General features: G+C 52.4%; 1 protein-coding gene across 10 annotated transcripts in view; it reads right to left on the minus strand.

The window, feature by feature from the left end:
- ARHGAP17 (Rho GTPase activating protein 17) overlaps window positions 1–13634 on the minus strand; it is a 63451-nt gene that overhangs the window by 29244 nt on the left and 20573 nt on the right. For 6 of the 10 annotated variants that reach the window (XR_012493177.1, XM_019750187.2, XM_074322881.1 and 3 more), the window contains exons 1-6: window positions 7674–7864; window positions 7316–7355; window positions 4642–4746; window positions 1296–1369; window positions 1084–1195; window positions 788–864 (exon numbers count right to left, since the gene is read on the minus strand). Coding sequence is in view for 9 of the 10 variants with exons in the window: in XM_019750187.2 (XP_019605746.2) it covers window positions 788–864; window positions 1084–1195; window positions 1296–1369; window positions 4642–4746; window positions 7316–7355; window positions 7674–7849 (584 nt within the window). In the remaining variant the exon portion in view is untranslated. Of the gene's footprint in view, window positions 1–787; window positions 865–1083; window positions 1196–1295; window positions 1370–4641; window positions 4747–7315; window positions 7356–7673; window positions 7865–13634 lie in introns of those variants that run through there. The other 4 variants (XM_074322878.1, XM_074322879.1, XM_074322882.1 and 1 more) reach the window with 1 other exon arrangement.

Here is a 13634-nt window from a genome sequence, read left to right on the forward strand (position 1 = left end):
GCGAGGGCAGGCAGCAGCGTTAGGGATTCCCTCAATCTGTGATGCAAGCACCTGACACGGAGACACTCAGTATGTGACAGCCACGTCTCCATGCCCCGCCCAACAGAAACAGCCCTGCCCCCTTCACAGGAGTGCAGCGAGGACCGAAGGAGTGTGTGGGTGGAGGAAGTTTTACTGGGACACGGCCACACTCATTCACTCCGCTGTCCAGGGCCGCCTATATGTGACCCCAGCACAGCTGTGCAGCTGCGACAGAGACCCGCTGAGCTGAGAAGCTGAAGACACTGAGTGCCTGGCCCCTCACAGAAAACTGCCAACCCTCGTGAGAAAGCAGGAGAAAGGACCGATGGTGGGGCGGCCTCCCCGCTGCCAGCCCCCACGCCGAGGAGAGACCACCAAGGCCGCCAGGACCGCGCCGGCCGTGTTGGGCAGCAGCACACAGCCAGCAGCCTCTAGGCCGGCTTGGTGTGACGTGAGTGGCCCCTGGGGAGTGCAGCAGCATGACTCGGGAGCCATCGCATGGGGCGCAGACGCGTGGGCCCGCACAGACCTGCCTGTTCCCCCCGGCTTTGCCGAGAGCAGGGCTGGTGACACAGCCTGCCAGCGCCTCCTGTCCCCTGGACACTGAGGCTTCTTTTTCCCTTTCCTGTCTCTTCCCCGTCGGGTCGCTGTGAGACTGCCATTTGTGCATGGAATGGTCTTTCTCTCGCCCGTGTTGGGGACATAGCTGGGGGCTGGAGAGGCGACAGAAGCTGGGTGACAGGTGACCCTTCCGGCGTGGCCTCACCTGGCCCTAACGGAGTCCCAGTCTAACACCAACTTGGCGAGCTGCTTCCTCTGCTTCTGGATGTTGGGAATCTCCACCTGCAAGGAAACAGCACACACCAGATGGATGCTCCAGCCCGGCTCCACCTCCAAAGCACAGCGCTCACGTACAAACGGTTTTTCTCTTAGGTGAAGGACCGCATGCCCTCAACTCACTGCCCTCATTTCTAAAAAGAAGTGTGTACCAAAGGCACCGATTCCTGTGAAAGCTTGGGACACCGCGAGCCACGTGCCACCCCACGCCCCGGAAGCACGCACCTCTGCTATGGTGCACAGGGGTTCCACGATCTCCCGCTCCACGAAGACCTCGTGCTGGGACAGCTCCACAGCCAGCTGGCTCTCGGCATCGCCACATGTCTCCAGCATCTTCCTATAGAAACAAAACACCCGACAGCAGGCTGTGCTCACTTCTGCTCTCCTGAAAGACCCAGCCCACTCCCACGGACCCGCAGGGCGCTTGGCCCTCTCACCCCAGGAGAGAGTCGTCGAGCTGGGAAGCCGCCTCCTGCACGTTCTGAGCGAGAGCTGTCAGCGGGAGCTTTTTCTGGAAGGAGAGACAGGGTGTTGTGCCGTCGTCATTACCTCCCCCTCCGTTACCCTCTGCAGACCCCCACTGCCTGCTCTGCCAGGCCACCGCTCAGGTACGACACAGTCCATGTGGATTCAGGCTCCGGTCTCAAGGGACCTGTGTGACTTAATCCCTGTGCCAGTGTCCTCGTGCCTGAAATGCAGGGACGCTAACAGTGTGAGGGTGCCAGGGCCGTCTGTTGACCTCAGAGGTACTCAGCACCAAGTACCTAGCACCTAAGTGCTCAGTGAACGATAGCTGCTTTTATGCTGCTGTTGCTGTTACTATTGCTATCAATTAATCAAGGGTACACTACAGCCCAGGACTGGGGACATAAGACAGACACCTTGCCGATTGTCACCGCAAATATTAATAAATGCAACAGGAGCTCAATTTCAAAAACTTTTACTGAAATACTCTTTACACTGGCTCTTAATTTGGCTATAATCATAAAAATTTAGCACGTACCTAAAAATATCTAGCTAAATACCCGAAAGGGTGTTTTTAAGCACAAAGCCACTCATTTTCCTCTCAGAGATTTGTTTTCAGCTGGAAGTGGCCATAGGGTCATCTGGCCACTGTCTAATTGGACAGTCAAGGAGCCTGAAGGCTGGACATTAGGTGGCCTGGCCAGGTACCCCAGTGAGGGCCACCGAACGTCAGGTGGCCTGGCTACGTATCCCAGCGAGGGCCGCAGAGCTGGACCTCAGGTGGCCCAAGCCCAGGTCAGCGTCTTTTCACCACTGGCTGATGGCTTATCTCAGACTATGGGCAGAAGAGGCGCGGATGTCACAGATGGGTTGGCTGGCACCCACAGCCTTACAAACACTGCTGGCAGGGCCGCAGGGCCCCACGTGACGGCCTTCCCACTGGAAAGGACCCTGCTGTCAGACAAGGACCCCCCACCCTCCGGTCACGGCTCTGTTGTGCCGCAACCTCGGGCACGCCCCCATCCTTCCCGCTTTCAACAGGCTCCATGCGACACACTCACACCCCTATCTGCTCATACTGTACAGACCATCTCTGGAAGGTTCCCCAAGGACTGCTGACACAAGTGCCCTGGAGAGGAGAGCATAGCTGGGGACAACCCCCGGTACGTTCTTTTGTACCTCGTGGATTTTGACCGCGTAAACGGACAGCTATTCAAACAGCAATTGACACTTATAAATAAATAACAGCAAGTGTATCTACCCACCTCTCCTCCTCCCCGTTATTTCACTGAAGGAACAGGCTTCACCCACCCCACAAGGGGCCCACTCGAGGCGTCCATGCTTGTGGACTAGGAGGCAGGAGAAAACGGGCTTGGATCGCAACGGGACAGTGCCTACATCCCAGTGTTGCTGCCCTCCGAGGGGATTTAATGCAGTAATCAGGAGAAATACACTTTGGGCAACTCCGAGCTCTATGGGGAAAAGCCACAACGAGAGGGTCATCCAGCTCCCAGCTGCAAATAGCCCGTGGGTCCCGTGCCCCGACCCCAGGCCACGCAGCCCTGTTTCCTGATGTCCCCAAGTGCAGGCACTCTGTTTATTTAACCCTGAGCTCACTGGTGAAGATGCTGTCTGCCAACACCAGACTCCTCCATGGAGGGCGGGCGGCCTCCCAGGCATGACCGGCCTTTTCTCACTTAAAAAGCTCTAAAGTCGTAATTTATAACGTGCATGCCAAGTGCACAAAAAGAAGTATTTCCAAATCTACTACGACCCACACCATAAGCTCTGCCATGTCACTGGCTGGGGCCCGAAGGCCACCTGCCCAGTCCCTTTCCTCAATTCCTCCTCTTTGGCTTGTGTGGGACCTTCTGCTGGGGCTGCTGTGATGTTCTCCACGTTACAACCGCCTGTGGTCCCCTAGCTCCTAACATTTCCATGGTGACTGCACTCCCCGTGGAGTGGAGAGTGCAGACACCCTCCGAATCCTGTCTTGGGACTTCTGTCTGAGGTTGGAAACGGAAGGCTAAGGCATTAGGCTTTAGAAATGAGGGCCAGGCACCTTTTGTGTCTGCTCCCTGGCATATGCTCAGCACCTGCCACTCATTTCCCTCCTTCACAGCGAGGCTACCGCCTCCTCCAGGAAGCCTCACCTGACTACCCTTCTCCTCCTCTGGTGCCATTCTTGGTCTTCCCATAATGCCCTGTGCGTGTTTTGTTTCTAATTATCCATTTGTGCGTGTCTCCCCCTCCAGGCGGAGGTGACCTCTTACTCATATCTCTAGCCCTTGTACACAGAAGCTATTTGATAAATATTTATCTGCTTGTTTTTAATGGATATATGTGACCGCTGGGCTAGGTCTCAAAGCAGACACAAAAGGAACAAGGCGTAACTGTGAAGGGCGATGGCACATGGGCCTGAACGGCCGGAAGCGGGACAATGAGATCAGAGAACGAAGTCAAGCTAAGACTGGGTTGAACCCCGCCAGCAGGAGGCAGCACGTCCCCACAGGCACCACTGGCATTGAGTCACCTCCTGATGACCAGATGACCAGCATCCTGGTCCCTGCCCTCCCAATGCCAGTAGAGTCCCCGTCCCTATGGCAACCAAAACTGTTTCCACACATTTCCCAATGTCCCCAGGAGCGTGACTGGGGCCCTGCTGAGACTGGAGAATGTGACTCGATTCAGATCAATGCGATGCCAGACGTTCCTATCTGCCAAGGGCTTGGGGTAAAGGTTTCTCACTCCATGAAGAACAGCGCTGGACGGGATGCTCTCTGCCCCTGCTGGACGCATGCAGGAAGCCACTGGGGGCCGCCCTGCAGCCATGAGGGCTGCCCCCAAGGCAGGGACGGAGCCGGCGCCAAAGGCGGCAGAGCGGAGACAAGGAAGGAAACGGGGCTCTGGTTACGTCGCTGAGACGCCAGGCCAGCCTCAGCTCAAGTCCATCCCAACGCCTGGACTTCCCAGTTCATAAGCCAACAGTCTACTTTCTAAGTCAGTGTAAGACCCGCTTTCGGCTCTTTGCCCTCAAAGGAAGCCTAACTGACATGTCTGTGCTTTTATCAACGACACACGGCTCCAGTCCAAGCACCTGGGGAGCTCAACACGAGCAGGGCTTCCACCTCGGCGATGCCCTGAGCACAGCGGAATGTGTGGGCAGGCAGGGCCAGGAGCACGAGTGTGAGCGTGAGCGTGTGTGAGCGTGAGTGTGAGCCCGAGCCTGGGCGCATGTCTGCCACAGAGGCCTGGGGAGGCCCCACCGGCCCAGGGCAAAGCCTCTCGCAGACACGCTGGGAGCGCGTGGGTACTCACGTGTCTCCTCTCAGCGTCCGTGCCGTGCTGGCCCTGGAAGCAGGCCAGCAGGCGCTTGTGAGAGTGGTGGCACACCGACCGCACCGTGTCCAGACGCCGCTCAATCTGCAAGACAGGGACGGACGAGCTGTGTGAGGCTGCGGCGCAAACCCAGCGTCTCAAGCGGCGCTGCCTTAGGCAGTCGGCGAGCTCTGAAGTGAGTGGAAGGGCTTCTCGTTCCTGGCTGGCACTCTGGGCCGGGTCCCTGGGCTGCGGCCAGTGGTCCTGGGTATGGCAGTGTGCTTAGCGTCACCTCCACTCACTGGAGGCCAGCAGCACCACTCCCCCGGCTGTGACAACCAAAGACGTGTCCCGACATCGCAGAATCTGCCGGGCTGAGAACCCCTCAGCTCTCTCCTACACCAATGGTTTAGGGTCCCAAGGCTGAATCTGTCACAGGGAGAGGACAAGGTCCCGCCTGACACTTGCTGTCACAAGGAGCGGTGGCAGGTAGCAGGGGGGGGGGGGGGGGGGGTTGGACAGCCACGGGGCATTCAGCTCATTCTGCACCAGGCATGAGGCCGTCTACACATACATCAGACAGAAGAAACAAAATTAATGTCCCACATTTAAACCCAGGACCCATGGTTTCAAAATTGTTCCTCACTGGGCTTGAGATGGTTTTTGTTTTTGAAATAACTGTCTGAAGCAGAATGGACAGCCAGCAGTAAGAAACACTGGCTTAGGGGACCCCTGCATCATGATTAGCTTCCCAAAGTATGAGCACTGTTTATGGCAAAGGGAGCTGCTTTTTACAGGAAGGAATGCCAAAAATGCGTCTTCTGATGACTCAGTAAGAATGAGAGCTGGCCCTCAGGGATGCTTTCTATTTTAAAGAAAAGTCAACAGATTCAGAGCAGAGTGCATTTTTACCCCCAAACATTCCACCCAACTGGCTGGTTTTGTGCGTCCTTCTCAGAGGTCCTCACGGCACCAGCAGTTTTTCTGCAGACTCAAGCTGGGGTCCTCAGGACCCCGTCTGCCAGGCATGTTTCTATTGAGGCACACCAGCTTCCCAAATCTGACATGGGCCAGATCTTAAAACACTGGAAAACTAATACACACTCTTCACCTGCCACAAAAGCATGGGAAAAAAGAAAAACAAAAAACCCAAACTCCATTTCATTTTGATTCCAGTTCCCTCCAGAGTGTCAAGTCCGGGGGGAACGGGGCCTGCTCTCTTCTGCTCCCTGATTTATCCCAAGTGCCTGGCACACAGATGGAAGGTGTTCACTAACACACATGGCAGGATGCATGCACACTGAGTCCCTGTGCAAGGACAGAAAAACCAGTCAGTGGGTGCTGGTCCTGCGCTCCCGGTGAGACAGCACAGAGCGAAACGCCTGCTGTCACCGAGATCTACAAATGAGGGGGAGGGCACAGGGCCAGCTCAGGGGCCTTTCACACCAGAAACAGGTCACCTCCGGGGCTCCCCACGTGCTCTCCCTGGTTAACTCAGGAACCCCCTACAGCCCCAGGAGGGGATACCTCTTAGGGTACCCTAGGAGCTAATACCTTCCGAACAAACACTTGAAATATATGACAACAAAGAAAGAGGAAATATTATGAAGAATGTGATTCTTTGATAAACCTCTGCAAAAAACCCAATCCTTATCGGAAACTTCCAGTCCTCCAAAAAAGAAGAAGAGGGGCCCTTACAAAGCTCTCCCCGCAGGCAGGGCCTCGGCAGGGCGGGGTGGGAGCACCACTGAAACATGAGGCTCCTCCCTCCACAGGAAGAGACAGACCGTCACCTGCAAGCAGGTCTTTGGTCCTCAGGGACTGGCTCGGGCAGAACTGCACGTTCTGGAGCCTCGAGAGTCTTGGGGACAGGCGAGGCGGCGCCACAGCGACCTGCGGGAAGCCCCCGGTGCAGGGGGTGTACGAAGGGTCCCGGGAGGAGCCCAGCCCCAGAGTTAGGGAAACCCTGAGTGATACAGTGCAGCGGAGACCGCCCCTCCCTACAAAGAGGAAAGAAAGTCAGAGCTCGGGACATGAGGCCACCCTGCAGCGTCATGATGGCTCCGACAGATCCGGTCACTGTCACTGAGACCCTAAGTCCCTTGGGACCCAACTCAGCCCAGAGTCAGGGAACAGGACTTCTGAGAGGGAGCGAGAGGCCAAACCTCTAGGTTGGAGCCAGTGGGGCCCCTGCTGCAGCTGCAGGGCCTGTCCCATCAAGGACACCGTCACAGCCCTGAACTGGAGCCCTCAGCCTGCAGGGGACCCGTGACCAGGCCACAGTGCCAGTGACCGGCCAGGCCCCTCCCCACCCCCACTCCAACACCTGGCACTTGAAAGCACGGCTGGCCAGCCCCGTCTGAACTTCAACATGACACCAGAGTTTCAGATCCCCATTTATCATCACGCTGCTCAACTGCTTTTCTTTCCTGCTCAAAGCTCGCACTCAGCTTTATTCGGTTTTAGGGGAGAGAGACAGAGAGAGGAAAAAAAGAAAAGAGAAAGAAAGAAAGAAAGAAAGAAAAGAGAAAGAAAGAAAGAAAGAAAGAAAGAAAGAAAGAAAGAAAGAAAGAAAGAAAGAAAGAAAGAAAGAAAGAAAGAAAGAAAGCAACCATCAGCTGCAGTTCTTGCCTACGGATAAACACAGCATTTGAAAAAGGCTTAATTTTGTTACCTGTAACAGGTCATCACTGAGGACTTCTGTTTTCTCAGCTCTGTGGGGAAAATTTAAAGTTCAGAGTTAGAAATCCAGAAATGAAAAGCAACTCATGATAGTTAATAATCATAAACATGGAGTTTAAAACAAAATAGGTAGAAACGAATGATAACAAGGGAGACAGTTTATGAATTTTTCCATCAGAGGGCAACTTAAGCAAAACCAAAGAAAAACAAATAAGTCTGCAGAGATTAGCAGCCCCAAATGAGAAGAAATGAGCTAGATAAGTGGCTGTCAAACTCGGGGGGGGGGGGGGCACTCTCAGGACTCACCTCTGGGGGTTATGAGTCACCAGTTTTGGAGCGAGACCCCGTACCTTTTACAAGCCCCTGCCTGCCCAGAATTCCATGACAACCACACTGAGAAAGGACTGCTCTTACAGACGAGGACAATCCCGAGTGTCACCTCACTGACTAGTCTGCCACAAGCCCAAAGCACTGCACAGTGACACCCAATACCCATCAGCACTCCCTCCTGCAGATCTGTCCTCATCTTCACTTCACTTTAAAAGTGATTTTCACAACGTTCCCTCATCTATGCCGTAGAACTGTTAGCGCCACTGACCTTCCAGAAAACCAACACGGAGGCCAGAACGCAGCAGAGGAGGGTTCTGCGGGAGTGCCAGCGGCCAAGTACAGAGCTTTGTGAGAAGACACTGTTCAGCATCGCTCTATGATTCCCAGAGTCACGGCAACCGAAGTGCCCGGACTTCTGGTTCGAATGCTGGTTGGAGCCAAGTCAGCAACAACCCCACCAGATTCCCATTAAAACGAACAGGGACATTTCTAACGGGACAAGAAAACGTCTGTTGCAGCCCTCACCACTGGGGGTAGCGGAGGGAAGGCCATCAACGAAGCAGGAATTCTGAAGCCTTTTGTATGATCCACTGCAGAGCAAAGGCTGCAGGACCTTCCCCACGAACGATTGACTGTGAGACAAGGAAGCGCCATTTGCCCAGAAAGTGGATGGGACCCCCTAAAAGTGACCTCAAAACACCACTAAGCTCACAGCAGTACCAGCTGCCGGAAGTATGGCGCTGCACACCTCCAGCCTGCGCTCGCCCGTGGCCTGTCAAGTCAAACCTGGCATTGCCACAGCAGAGCCCTGGTTCACGTGGAGATGCCCACGGGGGTGGGCCCTCTCCGGTTTCTGCAGGAAACCCAACTCTGATCGCACTCAGTGCCTCGCCAAAAGAACCCACTCTATTTTGCCATAAGCCTTTCACCAGGATTTGACTTTCTTAACTACATGTCTACATAGTTTCAAGTGTTTTAAAATAGTACATTAATTGCATTTTTAAGTACCATGCTTGACACATATGTACTGATGCATGACTTCAAGGGAAGCCTAACTCTAAAGCACAAAAGTCCAACACAACACATATCTCAGAGTATCCAAAATACAAGGCAAACCAGAATACTTATTGTCCTTTTTACAAAGTGACAACTGGACCTTTGCTTTACATTTAGAGGCACTTTACCTGAACAGGTATCTGGAGGGTGAAAAATATATGAAACACATTACATGGAAATGTGAAGAATCTACTAAAAAATAAGTGTACCCTTTATTTCCTGCCTTTGTGGACACTTTGTATATTACACTGATAAAATTAATTTTAGAAAGAGATCCAATGCACCTTCTTCACCGGGTTTTAGGGTTTACTGAAATTATTAAACAATGACATATAATCAGGAAAGGTTACTTTCCCCTCAGCTTTACTGATGTATAATCCACAAAACTGTATCTATTTAAAGTATACAATGTGATGATTTGACTTCCATTGTGAAATGACTAACGCTACCAGGTTAGAACACACCCCTGGCCTCCCATAGTTACCTTTTTGTAACAGCTGTTGCAAGAATGCTTCAGATCTACCCTCTTGGTGCATTTCCAGTAGCACATAACACGGCGTTGGTAACTACAGTCACCGCCCTAGGAGACCCCGTTAGACCCTCAAATTTATTCATCTTATCACGGAAGGGTTTGTACCCCTTGAGCAGCAGCTCCCCACTTCCCCCACCCCCTCGTAACCACCATTCTGTTTCTTTGAGTTCTTTTCTTTTTTAAGACTCTACGTGTCAGTGAGATAATTGGTTTTTGTCTTTGTCTGGCTTGTCTGCCTGGCATCATGTCCCCCTGGTTCCTCCAGGACGTCCTTGTCACGGTGGAATACACCCCAGTGTGTGTGTCTCACAGCTTCTCTGTCCATTCAGACACTTAGCTTCTTAGCTTCTTCTCGTGTCTTGGCCACTGTGACTAACGCCGCAGTGAACACGGGGGTGCAGGGAGCTCTGAGATCGTGGTTTCATTTCCTCCAGATAAACACCCAGAAGTGGGATCCCTGGGTCACATGGGAGTTCCAGTTTTAATTTTTTTTTTAAAGATGTTATTGGGGAAGGGGAACAGGACTGCATTGGGGAACAGTGCCAATTGACTTTTTTCCAAGTCAAGTTGTTGTCCTTTCAGTGTTAGTTGTGGAGGGCGCAGCTCAGCTCCAGATCCAGTTGCCGTTGTTAATTGCAGGGGGCACAGCCCACCATCCCTTGCGGGAGTCGAACCAGCAACCTTGTGGTTGAGAGGACACGCTCCAACCAACTGAGCCATCTGGGAGCCAGCTCAGCTCAGCTCAAGGTGCCGTGTTCAATCTTAGTTGCAGGGGGCACTGCCCACCATCCCTTGTGGGACTCGAGGAGTTGAACTGGCAACCTTGTGGTTGAGAGCCCACTGGCCCATGTGGGAATCGAACCGGCAGCCTTCGGAGTTAGGAGCATGGAGCTCAAACCGCCTGAGCCACCGGGCCGGCCCTAGTTTTAATTTTTTTTAAGGAACCTCCAACTGTTTTCCATAGTGGTTGCACCCATTTACATTCCCTCCAACAGGGTAGAGTGTTCCAATTTCTCCCTATTTTCACCCACATTTACTTCTTATGCTTTTTATGACCGACACCCTAGCAGGTGGGAGGTGGTATTGCACAGGTGGTTTTTCATATACACATTAGCCATCTGTGTATCTTCTTTGGTCTACAGTCAGGCCCCTCATGACATTTCAGTCTACGACAGACCAAGGTCCCACACGATTATAACGGAGCTGAAAATTCCTATCCCCCAGTGATACTAACACCATCATAACACAGAAGAATAAAGGCTGCAAAGGTCGCCAAGGCTGTGGCTGAGACAGCAAACGACCTAACCTGGGCACAGGTGAGGACGGCATCGGGGGGCTCCTTGCGGGGTCCCCGAGGAAATGACTGATGAGGTGCTGTAACGGAACAGGGGCACACAGCTGAAGAACAGGCCAGAGAAAAGGAAACCGCAGAAGAAAAAGAGCCCCCAAGAAAACTCCCAGGGAAGGGTTTAGCAAAAGCCTTTTCAGACCTCAGCAGGCTCCCTGCAAAGTTTAAAACTGTGGGCTGCAACATGGAAAGGTTTTCACGGTACAGGAGAATGTTCACACTGCAGTATCTGCTTCCAAGCACATGGATGATGGAAAAGAGGAACAAAGCAAGCAGACCGCCGGGGACACACTGCTGAGGAGTGACACCCCATCAAGAAGAGCCTCAGGCCCGTTCCTTGGGAGGTGTTCCCAAGGCAGTGTTGTCACAGAAGATGACGGCCCACGGGTGTCACTGCCCGAGACCTTCCAGTGGGACTAGATGGGGAGGGAAAAGCAGTGGTATTGACCAACCTGAACCTGTGGGGCCGAGGCTAATGTGTGTGTCTGGGTCTTAGTACTTAAAAAATAAGTGTAAAAAGTAAAAGAAGAAAAATTTTAAATGTTAAAAATAGAAAAAAGCTTACAGAATAAGGATATTAAGAACATACTTTTGTACAGCTGTACAATGGGCCTATGTTTTAAGCTAAGCGTTGTTACAAGAGTTGAACAGAGTGAAAAATGTAAACGTTTATAAAGTAAAAAGTTACAGTGTGCTGAGCTTATTACTGAAGAGAGAACAAATGTAATAAATTGAGTGCAGCCTAAGTGTCGTGTGTGTGTCCCAGGCCTTCACACTCGCTCACTGAGCCAGTCCCGCAGGCTCCACACACAGCTGGGCCATTTGCATCTTTCCTAGCATCTTCATGTGCCTTGCTGTGCTTCAATACGTTTAGATACACAGACATCACTGTGGTACAATTGGCCGGTGTGCTCGGTACAGTAACGGGCCGCACAGGTGTGCAGGCAGGAGCAGCACGCTGTGCATACGGCCCTGCGAGAAGTATGGACATTTAAAAACTACCGATCCTTCCAATCCATGAATATGGGATATCTAGGAAAGATTACTTTTAAGTGACAAATCATGATTCCGGAATGTAATGTACAAATCGGGGTGGATCCGTCCCACAGAGAATTCCCCACCGGCCTGTCCAACCCCACCACTGTCCCCAACTGCCCCAGGACGTGGTCCACATGACCCGATCTCCCTCCTCACTGTGACTGGTCCAAAGTCGACCCTCTCGAGGCCGAACTGCTCTGAAATATTCATCTTAACCATAGACGTGGAATTTTTACCTAAGGAAGTGCAGCATTTACTCAGAATACTGGCCCAGGTGCCCATTCAAAAGGCACTTACGTTAGCCAAAGAAATGTGGTTTTTACTGAGATGTGTTATCTTTGATCAATTGTTTGTTTGTTTTTAATCATTAATAAAACAAGGGGGAGCAACATACTGAATTTGTCAAGGCACCCAAAGGCAAAAAAGTGAAGCAGTGGACCAAGTGACCCAATAATAAAAATAACGTTTGCTAAACTGGTCTTAAATCGGACACTTCACTACCCAGATCTAAACTTTTTTTTTTTTTTTTTTAATAGGATAGTTTATTGAAAGCAAAGAGTCAGAGCTCCTGAGAGGGAGGGGGTCCCGAATGGGGGTGGCCCCCCAGATCTAAACTTTTGTATGTGCGTATTTTTGCTGCTTTGTCAGAGCCTTCTTTGTCCAGTGTTCTGGGCTTGAAAACAGCCCTTGAATGTTTCCTGTCTATAGATGGAAAACAATACAAAGCAGGAAGGCCCTTCCGCCACGTTCCCCTGGGGCTGGTTTTCTCCTATGCAGGTCACTGCGCAATCTCACTAGCCATTCAATCAAGGCTCAGATCGGGCAGGATTTTTCACTTACTTATCACTTTTTGGTAAAGCGCAAGATTTTCCCAAAGCCTGGAAGCAGTAGCAAGATGTCCGCCTTTCCCTGGACCGGCGGCGGTACCGTCGCACCCGGCAGTGGTGACTCACAGGAAGCGCCTCTCGGCCCACTTGCCGGGCCAGGAGGAAACAACATTCCCCACGTCCAGTAGTTCATCGGAAAAAGCGTAAATGAGGAGACTGGTCACAGGGCAATTCCCTGTGGGCCTGACAGTTTCCATCTCTGACTATGGACTGGCCTCCGGACGAGCGTCATGCTCACAGGCCAACGGCACCACGGTGGACTACCATGGCGTTTCGCGGGGCACGGACCTCATGTGCAGCGCCCACAGGGCCTCACATAGCATGGCTTCCGGGAGCCATTTGTGCTCAGGGCCACACCGCCGACGCCTGCGACCTTCCCAACACTGAGCCGCACTGGCCTCGTCCCCGCTGGCCAGAGAGCTCGTGGCGCAGAGGCCACCCCGCCGCCGCCATCACCACTCCCCCAGCTCCTCCCTTAGCACCTGCTTGCCCCACAGCAGGTACTGACTATAAACTGAAGGAATAAATCAAAAAGTAAATGGCTGTCACCTTGATAAAGAAAGGTTTGAAAAAAAAAGAATATCCTAGATTTCAAATGACAGAACCAGAGAAATATTCAGTAAGACGAGGCAGGACAGCACACATCTATGTGCAGAACTGCCTTCCACGGTAAAATCCACAGGGACGAGAATGAAAAGGTGATATCGCCTTCCAAAAGTAATCTGTTTTAATGCAGAAAACACAAAAAGTAAACCATCCATGTAGCCAGGAGTCAGCAAACTATGGCCCGCAGGTCAAATCCAGCTCACCGCCAGCAGGCTAAGAATAGATTTTATTTTTAAATGGTTGGAAAAAACCAAAAGCGGAATAAATTATTTTATGACGCAGAAAGTTCCATGAAATTCATGATTCAGTGTGCACAGGTCGCGTGTCCTGCAGCGTGGCCAGGCTGAGGGATCCACGCACGGCCCGTGGCCACCTTCACGCTCCAGTGTCAGAGCTGAGTCTGCCACACAGACCATGGGGCGTGTGGAGCGCGAAACATTCTCTCTGGCTGTTGACAGAATCAGCCTGGCGGCCCCTGGTCTGCACCCGTGCCGCTAGCAGGGCTGGTGCGTCC

The sequence above is a fragment of the Rhinolophus sinicus genome, linkage group LG18, assembly GCF_036562045.2.
Source record: "Rhinolophus sinicus isolate RSC01 linkage group LG18, ASM3656204v1, whole genome shotgun sequence".
Taxonomy (NCBI): Eukaryota; Metazoa; Chordata; class Mammalia; order Chiroptera; family Rhinolophidae; genus Rhinolophus; species Rhinolophus sinicus.